Source organism: Camarhynchus parvulus, chromosome 9, assembly GCF_901933205.1.
Source record: "Camarhynchus parvulus chromosome 9, STF_HiC, whole genome shotgun sequence".
Classification (NCBI taxonomy): Eukaryota; Metazoa; Chordata; class Aves; order Passeriformes; family Thraupidae; genus Camarhynchus; species Camarhynchus parvulus.
Genome location: NC_044579.1, coordinates 4133047 through 4151687, shown reverse-complemented (window position 1 = coordinate 4151687; position 18641 = coordinate 4133047). Strand labels below are relative to the sequence as shown.

Sequence of the window (18641 nt, the reverse complement as noted above, 5' to 3'; positions counted from 1 at the left end):
GCTACAGCACAAGGCACAGCACAACACTGACCACACAAAAGGCCTGGGCACTCTTGGCCTCCATGTGAGGAGACTCGAGCCCTGCTGCCACCCCTTCCATGGTGTGACCATTGCCAGGGCACCTCCTTCCCCATCTGCACCTTCCTTCCCTTCCTTTTATACAGTGCTCGAGACCCACAGGCTCCAGGTCCAGCCAAGGGCTCAGGCTGCTCACAGAGCAACAATTAATGATGACCCAAAGAAGAAATGGGTATTGGAAGGTTAACTGGAATGTGCCACTTACCTAACCCCATTTTCCATCACCTAGCATTTTGCTGGCTGGATGTGCTTCAGCCAAGATAGTGTGTAAGCAGGAGGTCATGCTGTTTCCATAGCCCTTTTGGTTTTGCTCCTTTTGCTTCTTTATGAGACATTTTTATGTGTCAGAATCAAACTCCGAGGATTTTTCTTCCTTTTTTGGGGGCATATTTTGGAATCATTGTAAAAGCCTGCTCTCTGCTTGACTTTTAAGATTTGCGTGTTCCTTGTTTGATACCAGGTTACTTTTTAGCAACTTTCTCAGGGTAGAAACACATTATTTATTTAGAGATGAAACACCAGCATTGCTTGGTCACTGTGTGCTCACCAGGGCTGCTGGTGAAGCAGTGGCCATAATGTAACAAAGGATCGAGCATAATGAAAAGCACAAAATAGATGGGCTGAGGAGGATCACACTGCTGCTATAGGTTTGGTTTTAGGGACGGTTCATGCTCCCTTCCATGTGCCTGAACTTTTTTTTCCTTTGTAGACTTTACTGTCTTGGTATTAACCTTACAGCACACTCTGGTCACTTCCAAGTGATGGGAAGAGCAGCCACAAGGTCCACTGGCAGAAATGCCTGGCCCTGGTGTGTGCACTGAAGCAGTAAGATGGCACCAAAGGCTTTGCTGGAGTGACTGCTGGGATTTAACTAGAGGAGAACTGGGTCAGAGCTGTCATGTGCTGCAGTGGTGGGTGACCTGGGTCTGACATGGGGTGTGCAGGGCTGCTGGGACCAGATCCCAGGCTAGGGAGGACAACAGAGCAGCAGAGCTGGTGCACAGGCCTGTGTGGAGCTGTCCATCTGTGTGCTGCACACAGGTGCCCCCAGGTGAGACCAGCGGCCACAGCAGGCTCAGAAGCTCTCCACTGGCTGTGTTTACTGTAAGTTAAATATAATGGACTATCTGAATGTACAAAAAGGAGAAAAAAAGAGAACTCTTGCTATCAGCATTGTTATCTATGTCTGTTAGATAAAATATGAACAACATCTATGTCATGTGATGGCTTGTGCTGCTGTTTTTCCCCCGCTGTACATCTCAGACATACATCCAGTGCCAGATGGGAGCTATTTTCCTAGCAGGACACAGTTGCTCCACGGGTGGTAAAAGCTGTGCAAGCCCTCAGCTAAATCCCTTTGAAATAGGTGGTCCAGGGGTCAGCCTTGGGGTTGGAGGCAGCCCTGGAGCTGGTGGCAGCTGGCTTTGGGCTGGGATGGACCTTGACTGGAGGGGTGCCAGTGTCTGGCCCCAGCTGTCCACACTGCCCACTTCACCCCACTGTGAAGCACCTCTGCTTGCATGGGGCTGGTGCAGCCTAAAACCTGGCACTGGGGCCTCTGTAGGCATGAGAGGCAGGAGGAGCATTTGGGGAGAAGTGAGGTTCAAAGCAGATTTTCCACTGCTCTAAAGGCCCAGCCAGGCTGGGTTTCCTGTGATCATACAGGGAGTATGAAATTATTTCCTAAACTTGTGCTAAGTTTTGTCCTATTGTCTGGGGGGCATTGGTGACTCTGCCAGCAGCTCAGCAGTGAGGGGCCTTACTGATCAACACTGAACTGTCAGTCCTGGTTTTCCTGTCTCACTGGTGAAGGACAATAGAAACCCCAGTCCAGTTACTGTGGTACAGCACATAAATCAGTTTAACAAAGCCCACAGCATTAACACTGTCCACAGCTACACCACTGAACTTCCCAGAAGAGCTGCCTGGGGGTTCAGAGGCACCTAAGGAAAATGGAGTGTCAGGCTGTGTTCCCTTGCAGCAGCTGCCATGTGGAAGGTAAGGGAGTTCTCTCCTTCCAGCCTGGGACAGGATGAGCAGAGTAAGGCATTGCTGGCCCTTTGTCCTCCCCATGGCTGCAATGAAGGATCAAGCTGGGCTTTACTACCACAAGAGCACTTTAGCCATATGCCAGCACAGGACAGGGTCATTAGAGTTAGTTAAATCTGACTATATGTTTACTTTTGTCTCGTCCCATCAGGCTGATAATTAGGACTGTACACTTTATCTGTCCTTGCTACATGCAAGTTCCAGTTAAAACTTGTTCTTGAGACACAGCTTGTTGAATCATTATTTTTATCTCTCACCATTACAGTTTTACTAAGTTGCTAATCATTAAGAAAATTTAAAAGACCAAGTCAAACTTATTAGCTAAATGGTCACTGCATTTTAGTAACATGCTAAATATGTTCTCATACCATGCCTGGCTAATAATGCAATATAATTAATAATCCCCGAGAAAGCATCTTGTCAGCAAGAGCTTTGACAGTGTTTTCCTAATGTGCTGAGACAACAGCCATTAGGACTTTTCTGTTGTGCCAACAGTATCTAGTCTCCCACTCTCTAGGCTTAATTTTAAAATTAGTTTGACTTCCCTAATTCAATAAACTCAGGACATTCGGCCCCATTAATGCTCTCCACACTAATTTATCACAGGTTTTTCTGCCTCACTTCAACTTGTTTTTCATCACTGAGAAGCACTACCCTCTATCTCTGGAGTCAAACAGCTGATAATGATGAAGCTAACCCAAGTACTATGTATGCAGGGACAAAGTCTTTGAGATATGATTAATTTTCTGAGGTGTTCAATGTCCTTATCTTTCACTAGAAATCTATGGGAGCTGTGGAATTTCAAGGGAGGATATCAGGTCTGGATCCAGCAGAATGTGTAAGCATCAGATTAAATTTAAGGTAACTGAGTGTGCTCAAGTATTTCACTAAATCCTGAAGCAACAGTGGCAAATTTCACCCAGAGGCACAGCCTGAGTAGCTGTGCTGAAAGGGAAGGAATGTCCTCCCCAGCACTGGGGCAATAAATCCTGGCTGCAGATCAGCAGTCCTTAAATTTTACAGGCTGTAGATACAACTGCAGACCCGAGGCTTGGGTAGTGTCCTGCGTTTTGCCTCCCTGCACTCTGTTCAGGAGAGAGAGAGGCTCTGTGACTCTGGAAAACTTCACTGCTGCAGCACTGTTGCAGCCCCAGGAGGAGGGAACAGCTGGAGTTACTTTGTGCTTTCCTTCTTCCCTGTGGGGAAGTTACAATTACAGTGGATCCTGCTAGCTCACAGTGTCACCGTGCTGTCACTGCTTGTCCCTGAGCCCCAGGGTGTGTATGCCCAGGGTGATTCCCTGGGTATTCCCACGTGGGCTCGCCACAGGAAGCAGACAGTGAATGCCAGGACTAAAGCAATGTCCAGAGCAGAGTGAGTGCCTATGGCAGGGTCACTACAGAGGGTCCCTGACCCCATTCCTGCAACACAGACACACTGTACCTAGGAGCTCTGAGGGCCTGCTGAGCAGGGCACTGCCCTGTGGAGGGGGATCACTGATCCACAGCTTCTCTCAGGTCCTCCTGCTCAAGGCTCTGCCCACAGGCCAGGCTCACCCCAACAGCCAGGACACCATGGGATCCCAGGAAAGTCAGCTCAGCAGCTGAAACAGAGACACTGCTCAGGTTGGGACAGGGCTGTTTACACCACTCTGCTCATGACCTGGTATTTGTAATCGTGTGACCTGACCCCATGGCCCAGAGGTGTAAACACCTCCTCCTGCCTTCCATGGGCCGCCTGGAAACAGGTGGGATGTTTACCCCAGCACTGGCTGACGTGTATATTCTCAAGGCTGGGCTTTGATGAGGTGCTTTAGGGCATCAGACACTTCTCCAGGACATAACTGAGAACAGACACAACTCACTCAGTTTAAATCTTCCTGAAGTTTTCTAGTCCCTCTTCACTTCTTAAAGACACAGATAAGAGAAGAAGAACTTGATAACATGAGAGAAAAGGTGTGTGATCCAGCTGTGCAACACTGGAAAGACAACACCTTTAAATGTGAAAGGCCATGGTATTTCATTTACAAATATGCTTTGAATCAAATTGCTGTTCTTGTATAGAAAAGTGGGATAATCACATTAATACTATCAAGAACTGCACTTTAGAAAATTAATGTCAATCTAGACAAAGGAACGATGCCTGCAGGCAATAACTGATGGATTGGATTTCCAATGTTTTTTATTGAATCTCAAATAAAAGCTGTCTTGGAATATTTGTTTTAGGTCTGAAAAAATTAAAATCATCTACAGTGCACTTCAATAAAAAGACTTGATTTAGCCCAGAAGATCTCTCAAGTTATTCAAAATGAATCTGTTAATTGTGGAAAATCAGCCAAATTTATCAACTGATACTTGAGGAAAAAAAAAAGTCATGAGTAGTGTTTAGCTCCAGGCTGCTGCAGATTGGGTTCAGAACAGTTGGTCGTTTTCTCACAAAGTGTTTTTTTAGAAGATAAAAAGCCCTAGAGCATGTGCAACTCGCCACACACTTGCAGGTAAACAAACACACACCGCACATGTTAAAACACTTAACAGGACGCCCCAGATTCTGCCTATCAACTGAGACAGCAGTAAAACGGGCAGGATAAAGGGTATCATCTCCAGAGCAGGCTGGGTGAGGCAGCATCCAGGGAAAGCCCAAGTTAAGGACAGAGATGATGCTGGAGCCTCATGAAGTGGCCCCATGTAAATGAGAGCCAAACTTAACTCCTTGGCTGTACAATTTGGAGTGTGTAACCAAGAGCAGGACCACAGGCAAACAAATCACAAAAATTAACACAGATTAAATAAAACATCTCATGGTGAACCATTTAAAAATGTGATTTGTGTAGCTACCCCATTAGAGCACAGATGACAAAGTCAGGGTCTCAGGGCAAAAAACGTAGGACAGCACACAGCAGCCTGTGACGGTGATGGCTGAGCCAGGTGCTGCCACTGCTGCCACTGAATCCCTGCATTTTGCTGTATTTGTTGTATTTATAGGCGACATGCAGGGCACCCTACAGAGCCAGGGCTCATCCACCAGCAGTTCACAGGAAAGCTCCTGGTGAATTTGTTCAAAGAGCTCAAAGTATGATGACATCTGATTAGGAAGGATTTAGTTAAAACAGTCCTTTGGCCTCAGGACCCGCTGATCAAGCTTCCATGGCCACAGACCTCTCCTGATGCAGCACAGGGAATGGTTGTTGGACAGGATGAGGGCTGTGTCACAGTTTAGCATGCTTTGGATTGGAAAATCTCTTTAAAGATCATTTACTCCAAACCCCTACCATGGGTACAGACATCTTTCACTAGATCAGCTCTAAACCCCATCCACTCTGGCCTGGAGCACTTCCAAGGGTGGGACAGCCAGTTTTTCTGAAAAGGGTTTTTCCAAATCTTCCCTCTTCTCAGTTTGAAACCATTGGCTCTTGTCCTGTCAATATAGGCCCTGATAAAAAGTCTCTATCTTACACATAATCCTCCTTAATATATGGAAATACTGCAACAAGGTCTCCTGGGAACCTTCTCTTTTCCAGGCTGAACAACCCCGACAGAGGATCATCTTCATGGTCCTCCCCTGGATCTGCTCCAACAGATCAATGTTTCATATGGTGGGGATTGCCACATGGGGGTGGCCACAGTATTCCAGTACTAATAATTCCACCATTACGAGAATATCAAACAGAAGCCCTCGGTAAGGATCTCAGCCATCTCCGTCCCTTCAGGCTGATTATAATGGTCTCAGAACACTGGTTTCTGATTACTCTGAGTGGGGGCACACGAGGCAGACAAAGGAGTTTTGTGTGTACAGTCACACACGGCTCACACGGCTTTGGGGGCATTTTGGGGACACTTTGGGGACGCACATTTTCCCCAGCGTTGGTCTAATGCCCACCGCCGTAGCCAAGCAGTTCTCAGGCACCCGCGGCCGCCTCAGCGGCCCAAGATGGCGGCGGTGCGTGAGGGCTGTGGGGATGCGCCCCCTGGCGGCCGACGAGCGCCGCCTCCGCAGCGCCCTGAGCCCGCCCGCCCCCCGCCGGAGGGGGCGTGGCCAGCGCGCGCGAGTGGGCGGGCACGGGAAGCGCCGCCGGCACGCGGCTCGGGGGAGGGGCTGGAAGGCTACGCCCCCCCCCCTCCCCGCGGAATGGCCGCGGGCCAATCAGCGGCGGCGGAAGTGGAGGGGCGGGGCCGGACCGTGCGCGCGCTGCCCGCGCCGCCCCTTCCCGCCGGCCGCCGCAGTGGTGTCGGGCGCGAGTGCGCCGCGCCCGCCGCTCCCGTCCCGCTCCCCCGGCACCGCCGCGACCCCCGGCACCCCCCGATCCTCCTCACAAGGTAACAGGGGCCGCGGGGACGGGAAGGGAGGGGGGCGAAGCAGGCCCGGGGGCAGGAGGCCGGTGGTCCGCGGCACGTGGCGGGTCCCGCCCGCCGCGCACGTGTGCGGGGCGGGGGAGCCCGGCCCGCGCTCCCCGCGGTGCGTGGTTGGGTCCGTGTCCGTCCCCCTCTCTCCCTCTGACCGCCGGGGCTTCGAGCCGACCCTCTCTCGTTGTCGCGCAGCCCCCCCGCCGCCAGCCCTCCCCCTCGCACCGCCATGGCCGACGAGCTCGACTTCACCACGGGCGATGCCGGCGCCTCCTCCACCTACCCCATGCAGTGCTCGGCGCTGCGCAAGAACGGCTTCGTGGTGCTCAAGGGGCGCCCCTGCAAGATCGTGGAGATGTCCACCTCCAAGACCGGCAAGCACGGCCACGCCAAGGTGAGCGCTGCCGGCCCGGCTGTCGCCCAGCCCGCAGTGTGCGCCCTGCGGCTCCCGGCTGGCCCACAGGGAAGGGTGTAGCGTTTCATCTGGCTCCGTGTCCCGCCTTTGCCTTCCTCGCACGGTGTCTCATCACTCCAGAGCTGGCTCAAGGGGTTTCAGTCCTGTAAAGCAGGAAGGATTGAGGACGGGGGGTTGGTTTTTTTTCCCCAAGTTTAACTCGTTAACGCTTTAAAAAAAAAAAAAGTCTTAACGCTCATAGGGACACAATCAGTTTCTGTAGTGGGGGTAGAGTAAGTTCTGGAAGGGGGGCTGATGAAATCACTAGGGCGTGGTTGGGTTGTGCTGCCGCTACCCACCAGAGCACTTCTGTGTCTGCCCGTGCCGGCAGACTTTTACAATTGCAGTGTTAGAGCAGGAGTGCCCGTGCTGTGTTACATAATCCACAGCTCGATGGACACGCGTTACTCCGAGGGCCTGCTCTGGCCCTGTTCTGCCGCCTTTGCCTCGCAGCTTCTTTCTTTATTCCAGCCCTGAGAGAGGAGTGCCCGTGTCCCAGCAGGGATGTTCTCAGCCACTGTCTGGGGCTGCAGTGCTGCTGCCCAAGCAGTTGGCTCGTGCAGCTGTCCAGAGCTTGGAGCAAGGCTGAAATCCTCCTTCATTCATTTATTCATTCAGCCACACTTTAGGGTGGGTGTATCAGAGTTTAAAGACAGATCTGTTACAAGCACAGAGAGATTTGTAAGTTTCCACAACCTTGTGCAATATGTGCAGGGGAGTAAAGTGTTTGGGTTTGTCCAAATACTCTCTTCCTAGTTTTTTCCTTTCTCATTCTTCTTTTAATGGCTTGTTTTAATAGACAGTTCCAAATTTCTTAAATACAGAAACAGCTGTCAAGAGGGAAAGGACGTGAAAAGAACTGGTTAAACTGGTCATCTAAGCTCTAGCATAAAGGGAGATGGGAGCTGCTATGATCTCTGTGCATGACCACCTATTTTCCCCTTAACTGCCTGTTTCTTAGAACAGTTAGATCTTAAAATAAACATGTTCTTAACCACTGTGAACTCTTAACTTGCTGCTGTAAATCTACAGAAGGCAGTGGAAGATAACAGTGGCTGGTCTTGCTCATGTAGGGTTTCTGTAGTGTGCTGTGGAAGGGAGTGAGAGGCCCCCTCTCCACGTGAGGGATGTTTTCATACCACAAGCAAAGGGTTGAGGCACAATCTGGGATTGCACATGATCTCATAGGAAACTGAGTAGAACCAGCAATACTGATGGCAATAACATCTTGCTTCTCTAGGACCAGCACTAACTGAAGCGATTTTTCTGCTCTTACAGGTCCATTTGGTCGGTATTGATATCTTCACTGGTAAAAAATATGAAGATATTTGCCCGTCAACTCATAACATGGATGTCCCAAATATCAAGAGGAATGATTACCAGGTGAGTTAAGAGTCATACAAGGCTTTATACTCTTAGTACCACACACAAACTCTTCATCCCCAAATTTGCCTCTCAATAAAGTGCTGTTGTCAGAATTAATGGGACTTGCCTGTCTAGACATGACATAGCTGAACTTTTAGCATTTACTGACTTGCTAAAACTGTTGAAACTCACTGATGGAGAGAGAGCTACTTAGTGTATAAACAACCTCAGATCAGAGTAGCAGTCTTTAAGCTTGACAGGTAATGGACATAACTCATACCATGCTTTTTCTAGCTATTGTTACAAGACCACTTCTGGATTCGTTGTGGTACTGGCATCCTTTAGAATATGGAGACTTTCCCTGTTGCAAGTTAATATCAGTTAAAAGAGAACCAAGATCTCAAATAACTAAATTTGAATCCAAGCATAAATTGTCATTTATAGTTTCACTCTTACATGGGGTAGATGAATCCCCATAACAGTCCTAAATGGTATCTGATGTGAATTCTAACTTGCCAAAGTTTTCTGCTCCTTGTGGGGAAAGTGGCTTTAGGTGATATTAAATAGTTTTAAAGTTCCTGAACTCTGCACTGAAATGAAAGGGGTAACTTCTGTAAAGCCTTCTGTGATATGGTTGGTGAGCTCTTAAAAGCACGGTTCAGTTGAGTTGTAAAACGTTTGCTATCTTCTCATTTCATTGGAAGTAGTTCTGGTCAGGAACTGACACATCCCCATAATCTGGAAAGCTGCAATTGCTTGACAAAGGCCAACTTCAGTTTTTTAGCAAACAGTCTTTAGTGTCTTCGGGACAGCTGTTGGAGTAAAGTGTGGCCAGCCTGTCTTAGGACTCAGACCTTACAAGAAATTCTTAGTGTTATCTTGGTGGTCTATTGTTCTGGGATTTTTAATTTTTTGGATTTACTGTTACATGTTCCACATTCTCCAACCTGCTCTGTCAAAATAGCTGTTCCCCTTATCCCAGGCTTTTTGGTTAGGCTGGAAACAGCATTATAAAAGTGGTCCAGGGCTTGGTGGATGTTCTGTAATTTATTAGTGCTTATTGTAAATGACAGTATCTCACTGTAGAGATGCTGGTAGAGAAGTGTATAGTTTACACTGTTTTGTGTTTTGTACGCTTTATACAAGCAGTGCTGTTGAGTGAATGCCATTCCAGTTATTGTTTCCAATTCAGTGATGAAGAAAGCTGAACCATTGACCTGCAAGCAGTACATTTCCTAAATCACACAGATGGGGTTTCTAGTGTCTCACCTCCTAGGAAGTAACCAGCAGAATTCTGTTGGTTCTTGATGGTAGAATGCCTTTTGCTACAGTTGCCCTAACTCTCAGCCCACTGAACTTCTGTTAAAAATTGATTTCAATAGGGTTTTTAACTGTTACAGAGTACTAAAGAATTATTGTAACGGGTAGAGTTCACTGCCTTCTGCTTACATTAAGCTACTACCTGCTGGTGAGTGCTGACATTAAACTTGTGAAAATGAACTTCTCTTTGCAGCTGATAGGCATTCAGGATGGGTATCTCTCCCTGCTGACAGAAAGTGGTGAAGTTCGTGAGGATCTAAAGTTGCCAGAAGGGGATCTTGGCAAAGAAATAGAAGGAAAATTCAATGCCAATGAAGATGTGCAGGTAAGTAGCGAGGGCAGACAAAGGACAGTTATGGTTAATCCCACTTGATACAATGAAGAAGTCTTACTCTGATATTGACCACTTGTATCTCTTTGTGAAGGGTGGGCTCGAGGGGTGGGGATTGGTCCGGACATTTGAACTGGAGCACTCAAAGGAGATGGGATAAATAATAAAAAGGGAAAGTTTGTAACTTCTGGGAACACTTCCTGTGGGCTGGGCTGGAGCTCACCTCTGTGTCTTCTCTTCCAGATATCTGTCATAAGTGCAATGAATGAAGAATGTGCTGTAGCCATAAAGCCTTGCAAGTAAAGAAGATCACCAGGCTCGGGCACCTGCTCAGGTCTGGACAAACCACAGATCTATAAATTTGGTCCTTATTGTCACCAAAGCTCTGGCCTTCACAAGCAACCTCATTTCCTTTTTGAATTGTTAAAAAGCAGTGCTGGATTCTGGATTAGTGTTGCAGGCTAACTGGCAGTTTTCAAAATCACTGAGATTTTAATTCCTTAATTGTAACTATTTTAACATTCCTGTGGGTTTCAGCTATGGATCTAAGAAACCAATCAGGTGTTACTAGTGGATATATTTTTATTTGCTTGAGCAAAACAGTGTTTGTCTGTATGAACAGACAAAATACAGTATTCAGGGGCTTTTAGATAAGCTGGTAGGTATCTAGGATTATAAAGTGACCTAGAGCACAAATAGTATTTTTCTTGACATCTTTAGGTAGAACTGACGATAAAAGTAGCTTTTTTTTTTCCTTTTTTTAAAGCTTAAGTACTTTGTGGATTGGGACTCTTGCAGAACTGTAGGTGCCAATCACAACTTTTAGACCAAGAAACTCAAGTGATCAGAAATGCCAGCTGGCTTGACCAAGCCCCAGTGGCCATGTGCAACTAAACTGTATTACCTCTGTTTTCTTCTTTGCCAACTTGTTGGCTTATTGTAACGATAAAATGGTTTAAAAAAAAAGCCTACCTGTGGTTTAGGCAGGCCTTTGGAATATTGAGTGGATAAGACATAGATAGGTCAAGGGGACACAAAGGTGAGAATGGATGTTAAAGCTATAGACTTTCACTCGAGGCCTTTGTCAGACTTGAAAAATAAAATAGAAAAATGCAGTTCAATTGCTTTCCTTTATTATATTTATCTTAAACTATAAAAGGGTGACAAAATCCATGGGAATCTGTTGCAGTGCTTCCAGCTTTAGGTTTTAACCTTCAGGTTCAGACCATATTTTTGTAGCACAGGGACCACACGTTTTTCAGAAAGTGGGACAAACTGTAGCATTGAGCCTAAACTAAATGCATGTGATTCTTTTTTTAAGAAAAATAAAACTATTGTATTTTCAAAACATAAACTTGACAGACAATACCGAACAACCATGGCTTCACTATAAAATAAATAACTTGCTACCTAGTTAGGGAAGCTGGCTCCTGTCCTGGGGAGTTTTGAGTCATAGCAACATGCATGCATGCCTCTGACTATTTAGTAGCTTAAAAGGCTTCACAGCAATAGTTATGGAAGGATAATTAGCCTGCTCCTCTCTAAGGTGTTCAGCTTGAATTCTAAAACTTGGTGACTCTTCATGAGTGGGGAAACTTCCTTAGTCCCTGGCTCAGACTTTTCTTCACAGCTGATAAATTGTTTCATGAACTTGCCTTAATGCTCAGTGGCTGATGGAGGATGACACAGAAGCTGCCCCGGACAGCACGCACAACTCACACTACTGGCAGCCAGAGTTGGACTCCATGCTGCTCTTAACTGCTTCAAATGTTTTCAGCTTCATAGTTTGTACTCTCTAGTCCCCGAAGGGCTCGTGGCAACTGTCCTGAGCTGCCCTTGGCCACCCTGGGGCAGGGCTTAGCAAACCTTGGAGGTGTAATGCAGGTGGCAGAAGCATGCATTGTCCACAGGCTTCCCACACCAGGGAGAGCAGTACCAGTGAAGGTAAAGACAGCAATAAATACACTCTGGTAATAAAGCACAGCTACCTGGGACACCTGGCAGAGGTAGGACCTGCCACATGGCTCTCACCTAGCACAAAACGTGTTGCAGGTGAGCTCTATAAATAGCACCTTGACTGAAATGGCAAAGCTGCTTTTGAAAGAAGCTCTAGATTGAAATGCTTCCAGAATAGTTCTGAAGTGGATGAGGAGTAGTTCAGGCTAGTCTGCACTGTGCTCCTGTCTGCCTCTCCATCAAGCTGGTACCTGGAAGTCAGGCTTTGTGGCTTTGGGGGTGACTGTAACCATTGCTGATGATGCTGGCAGCAAGCTGAGCTGTGTGGTGTCACATGGGATGTCACAGGTTGCTATGTCAAACTAATGCAAGTTCTATCACCACATTACAAATACTTCCAATATGCTTGAAAACTCCAAGACTTGAATTTGTCCTTGCTCTGGTAGTGCTTTAGTCTATTTTCAGGTTCCTGTCTGTCCTCTAAAACCTTGTTGGAAGACAGGTTCTTGATGTCACTGGCCCACAATCTGAGCAGTTACTCGGACTGAGCTCTCTGGGACCAGGGCTGCTTTAAGCCCTGCTCCTGCAAGTGCAGTCCTGGCCTGACTGGAGTTTTCAGGTACTACAGCAATCTGAAGAAAGAGGTTTCATGACCTCTAGCTTGCTGGAAGAGCCCTCCTGGGGACTTCCAGATGTCCTTCTATTGCAACCTTCAGTTCTGCAAGATTTAAATGATTAAGTACTTCATTATAGGTTTGTTCTTATATACTTAATTGTCTTCGTGAAGCACTTCAGACACCATGGAAGTGCAGAGCATCATGCATGAAGTTTCCCATAGGTACATAAGCATGTCTTAAAGCATAATCTCCCAAGTTTCAGTAAGGTTAAAAAGTTGCTTCTAAATTAAAACATGTATTTGGAGCATTTTTTTTTTCCAAAGTAAGATGCTTCAGTTTCCTGTCAGAATCGTTGCAACAAACTTTGTGATCAGTAGTCCATAGAGATGTGTATTTTTAATATCCATAACCAAGTGCTTAGGGAGGTTCTCCTTTCATAGCTTTACTTTAAAACAGATCTTACTGGTGTATTTGTTCTGTATTACTGTCTTAACACTTAAATTTTGTCAAAACCATAAACTTATAGCTGATGGCAATTGCTTAGAGTAAAGCCTGTGAACACAGGGAGGTGGTGAGAGGTATTTCCACTCCAAATAACGTGGTTTTTTATGGCTCCTGTTCATTGAGTTTCTCTTACTACTTCACACAATTGGAAAGACTGCAGTGTTTCCTGCCTCAAATCTTGGCAAATAATACTTTGAGAATTCAGTAGATCCTTCTAATTTTTGCTTATAATGGTGGTTTTTCAACTGGGCTCTTGCTGGTTGAGCCATGTTCTCAGGGCTGTTTTTTTTTTAAGCTGAAGTTCATTGTTTCTCTTGCAGGTTTTTCTAATCTGAAGTGTACCCAGAAAATGGTGCACGGTCTGTAGTTTCACAATACAGATAATTTTACATAATCTGTAAAGAAGTCAAGTTTGTTGACAGTTCTAACTCTTATGGTTACTGCAGGTCAGTCTCACAGAATTCAAAATTCAATAAATCCCACTATTTTTTTTTCTTTTGGTTGAGTAATTAGAACGTAGTTTGTTACAGTAGAACTAAACTTCAGGCTATAAAGAGACCTTGTTGAGGATATTTTGAGTATCCACGGGAATGTCACTGAAGGTGTGGATCTGGAGCGATCGCAGCTCGGCTCGAGGTGGGCGGAGGCTCTCCAGCACCTGCACCGTGGCCCTGCAGTATTTGGCATCCGAGAGTGACTTGGTTTGTTGAACTCCAAGGAAATGTTTGCTGTGCTTTGCTGTATCGCAGACCCCTTTGTCCTGTGCTGTGTGTTGTAAGCGAACCTGGCCGCTGCTGCTCCTGGGGCAAACCCGGCCCTGCAACCGCGAGAGCCGGGCGCGGCGGCAGCTCCGGTGTCTTTTCGGGAAGCTCTGTTACTGTTCTCAACACCATGGAAACGATCAGGGGAAAGATTTGTACGTGTGTGTGTGTTTTGCTCCAGAAATAATAAAGGTGTCAGTGCTGTGGGGACATGGTGCTCGTTATAGTCACGGGAGCGCGGTGGGGCTGCCGGGGGGGACTTCGCGGCCACTTCCAGGGGCGGGGGCCGGGCGGTTGCGGTTCGTGCGGGAGGAAGAGGAAGGCGTGGGACCGCGTCCCCTCCCGCGGGAACAACGCCGGGAAATTCCACGCGGGATTAAATTCCACACGGGATTCCCTTCCCCGCGCCGCCATCTTCCCGGGAGCGCCGGCGCCTCCCGGCGTGCCCCGCGCGCCGACCGGCGCGCTGACGTCACCACCGCGGGTATAAAAGCACGACGTGGCCCCTCGCACTTCCTTTCTGCGGGAACGGCGGGGCGGGAGCGATATGGCGCCGGTGAGAGGGGGAGGGAGGCGTTTAACAGCGGGTCCGGCCGGGGGAGCCGTGGGGCGGGTGAGGAGCCGGAGGCTGCCCGGTGCCAGCGGGGCTTTCCCGGGAGGGTTTCGTGTGGGAGGCGGCCGGGTCGGGCCGCGCCAGGCCGGTTGCAATGAGGCACGCTGGCCGGGAGGTGGCGCTCCTGGCGCCATGTGTGTCCCCCCTTGGGTCGGGAAGTTTGTTAATGGTAAGGAATTCTTTAATGTTCTAGCAAAAGGACCGAAAGTCCAAAAAGTCAACCTGGAAGTTTTGCCTTGACCTGACCCATCCTGTGGAAGATGGAATCTTTGATTCCGGCAATTTTGTAAGTCGTAGTTTCTCACTCATACTTGTGACACATAGTATAATAAAAGCCTCGGTGCAGTAACTGAGTTACAGTTGAAAAGCTACATTCTAAATGTGTTAAATCATCAGCTGTTCTTTAAAATACTAGCACTAAAAAAAAAATTGATTTTATAACATACTTCATACTTGTCCATGAATAGAACTATTTTCTGCTTTAGCACAGGGGTGATTTTTTTAGAATTACGTGCTGTAAAATATTTTTGCGTTGTAAATACTTCTGTCAGGACATAAGTAAATGGTGGTTTTTAATGTTGCTTCCTGACTAGGGTCCCTTCCCTAGTTCATACCTAGGGTGCCATTCCCTAGTGTTCTATTTCTTTAATGTTGAAACAGGAGCAGTTCCTAAAGGAGAAGGTTAAGGTCAATGGGAAAACTGGAAACTTGGGCAACACCGTTCACATTGAACGTCTGAAAAACAAGATCACAGTGACATCAGAGAAGCAGTTTTCTAAAAGGTTGGCATGGGTTTCATTGTGTTGTATTTGTGGGGTTTGAACTGTGGGATGTTGGATGTAAAACCAGAGTAATTTAGCTTGGAAGGGATCTTCACAATCATCAAATCCAGCCATAAACCTGACACTGCTAAATCTGCCACTAATCCACGTCCCATAAACACACATTAATATTCAGCTCTTGCCTGCAAAATGAATTCCAATTAGTACACTTCTGATACTTGGAGAGGTGTTAGCTCTAACCTTCATGGCACTTGTAAATATTAGTGAAACACGTAATTGAAACAGATTTATTATATCAGATATTTAAAAATCGCTTTTTAAAACTCAAGGCTTGATTGTTAATTAATGTTGACTCTGAGCATATTAATAGAGATACTTTATATAGGTCCTTGGCAATGTATCAGTGGAAGATGGACATTTAAAATAACACTGAATTAATATAGTGGGTGGCTGTTTCATTATTTAATTGGTTGTATTATAACGTGTGCGATTAAAAAAAGAGCTGAGTCCCTATGGGAGTACAGCTTTGCTTGATGTGGGTTGTTGCAAACTGTTATTTAAACCAGTTTGAACCAGTTACAAGCTGTCTGAGTTCTGGCGTTTTGTAGTACATAGTTAATAGCTGTTATTAGTTAGTTATTGATGAGAGGTACAGATCCTCCCCTTTGCTTGCTGATACAGGTGCAGCAGAATCTGTTATGTTAGACCAAGGTTTAGAACCCGTTATTAGTGCTGTCTAGTTACTGACATTTTGCTAGTATTATTCATTTAGTTAGTTATTTATTATTCATTATTCATTTAGTCAAATGAATAATAAATTCCTGCATATCTGTCGTGAAAATATGTTTTTATTGCCTGTCACATGTGAAATTTTTCTATTTCTGGGTATAATTCTGTGGTATTGCCCTACTCAAGACATTGTCTGGGGTGGAGTGCAGACAGCAGCAGGGGGTGTCTCCAGTGAGAAGCTTCTAAGGTGAAATTGCTGCTTTCAGGTACCTGAAATACCTGACCAAGAAGTACCTGAAGAAGAACAACCTGCGGGACTGGCTGCGCGTGGTGGCGTCCGACAAGGAGACGTACGAGCTGCGCTACTTCCAGATCAGCCAGGACGAGGAGGGCTCCGAGTCCGAGGAGTGACCCAGCCTGCCCTCAGGCTCGCTGCAGAGTACAAAAGACTACACCATCTATTTATAAGAACACTTTAACTTATTGGTGAATAAAAGTTTTGTACCCTGTTGGGACAGAGGATGGTTGGTTTTCTGGTATTTTTGTGGAGTTCTGATTAGAAAACAGCATGGGAATTGTTTGGTTTGCAGTTTTCCTTCCACTGTGAGGAATCAGCTGTTCGGTTGGCACCAGTGAAAATCCCTGTAATAACAAACTGAGCCCTTTGCCCAGTACATGTATAGAACAGTTAAATCAATTTTTAATCATACTGGTACAAGTAATTCTAGAGCTTGTGACTAAAAGTACCTCCTCCTGTGAACTTACGTGAAGGTAATAGCAAAATACCAATATAAGTTTACTTCTAGTTACTTTAATTCAAAAATAGGCTTGCACATGGTAAATATTTTTTTTTCTGTGTGATTTACCTCATTCCCTTATTGGTTGCGGTATTTGTGTGTGTAACCACAAGTCCCACTGAAGATAAACAAAGATTTGATAGGTTTATATTTGATGGATAAACAAGGAGGTGGAGACAAACCTGATTACCAGCAACGAGCTAAAACATCTTAAAGAAAGGACTGAGATGTCCATCAATATTGACAGTGCCTGAATCCCATAAAATATCTGCAGATGTTTTTCTTTTTATGGTGTATTTTACAGTTCTTGCATTTGGCTTCTGGGATTATTTCTTTAAAACAGATACTTCTCTAGTACAAGTGGGGTGTTCTCTGAAATAATTCCACAACTATGAACTAGTTCTTCATATATTACCAAGAGAGATTTGTGTTTTCGTTACGAAAAAAGTATTTGTGAGACTGCACTTGCAGTAAGTGGCATGTAGATGCATTTCAGTGCCATGTAGTGTCCTCTGTATGTGATTAATCAGAATATTTATTCAGGTTCCAGTGTCCTGGTGAACTCTGGAATAAATAATGCCATATTTGTTCACTATCATAAACTGGGAGTACATCTAGACTCTGATACTGAACTTTGTGCATGAGCAAGTCTGGTAGTTGAGGCTGAAGTGTGCCCAATAAGTTTGACTTCTTGATTTTTAATTTTTTTTTAAATTATATCAGCATTGTTTTTGCTGGCAAACCTCTTAGAGGGAATTTAGAGACTTGACAAAGCACAAAACAATGCATTACAGTCGAATGATAGCCACTTTTGTTACCTAAATCTAAATGAGAATTACAGAAGGGAAAAGGAATTTTGTTGACAGGCTTTTGGGTATCATTTGTCATTTTCCAATGTGTTTAAGCAGCTGTTCCTGGAGCAGGGAGAGGAGAAGCAGCAGCAGTGGAGTAACAGCTACTTGTGCCATGTATGCCTCACTGGTGGTGTCATTTTGCTGCTTCAGAGGTAGCAAAAGGAAGGGAGCAGTGTGTGTAACTAACTGGCTGTAAGAGGATGTGTTGGACTTTGTATACTTCACTGGGAGTAAAACAGCACAATTCCTTCCCCAGGCTGGGGCACTGCCTTGGAATTTCCCTTTGGAGGAAAACCAGGCAGTGGTGAAGTGACAATTAAGGGTGGTTTTCTTCTTTTTCTGAAAATCCCAAAGATCACTAATGCTGTTACAAAACATTTACAAGACCACTAATTAATGCTATGTTGAACAAGTCACGTTTCTCATGGTAAAGCTGCAAGTATTTCTAAAACTCACCTGTTTCCTGTGCTGCAGGAAGTTAAGCAAGGGCCTGACTACAGTTCCATTTCAAAACCCAGCCCCACCTGGTGTTCCAGAGCTGTGCTTTTATGTGCCAACATATCCTTTACAGCACACTGACACAACAAACCTGTTGTGATTAAATGGAACAAGCCCAACACAAATCGGAGCTAATGGGATCACACTGCCTTGTTATCCTTCCTTTCAAAGCAGACTTTTATCAGGTCATGGTGCATGTATGTGTCAGGCATAGAAACCACAAAAGAGGGTTTTAAATGTAAATGGAGCTTTTACAATATTATTGTTAAATAATTATGTTTATTATTTTATTATTATAAAATATAAATATATTTTATAATATATTTTTAAAATAGAATATATTTTATTATTATAAAGCAATATTTTACTATTATAAAATAAGTTACTATTTTATTATTATAAAAAATATTTAATGGGGAAAATAGCTGGAGTCTACAGATGAGACTCCAAGCAACACCTCAGAAAAATGGTGGTTCTTCCATAATATGTTTTTGCAGCTGAAGTGGGCAGGTGTGATGCAGGTGGCAGGCAGGAAACCAAGCCTGCTATTGTTCAAATGTAAATTTATGCAAATTACCCAGATTCGAGTT

The 18641-nt window shown here is 45.5% G+C and overlaps 2 protein-coding genes across 2 annotated transcripts; both read left to right on the top strand.

Annotated features, from left to right (window-relative positions):
* The first annotated feature begins 6333 nt into the window (after positions 1–6333).
* Positions 6334–13988, top strand: EIF5A2 (eukaryotic translation initiation factor 5A2). The gene is made up of 5 exons (XM_030954512.1): positions 6334–6443; positions 6666–6864; positions 8203–8307; positions 9803–9934; positions 10184–13988. Exons 2-5 carry the CDS (start codon positions 6700–6702, stop codon positions 10241–10243), a joined length of 462 nt encoding a protein of 153 aa, XP_030810372.1. The 5' UTR covers positions 6334–6443; positions 6666–6699; the 3' UTR covers positions 10244–13988.
* Positions 13989–14280: 292 nt separating this feature from the next.
* On the top strand, positions 14281–16422 carry RPL22L1 (ribosomal protein L22 like 1). The gene is made up of 4 exons (XM_030954277.1): positions 14281–14334; positions 14585–14677; positions 15052–15173; positions 16169–16422. The coding sequence occupies exons 1-4, from the start codon at positions 14326–14328 to the stop codon at positions 16311–16313; spliced, it is 369 nt and encodes a 122-aa protein (XP_030810137.1). The 5' UTR covers positions 14281–14325; the 3' UTR covers positions 16314–16422.
* The last annotated feature ends 2219 nt before the right edge of the window (positions 16423–18641 follow it).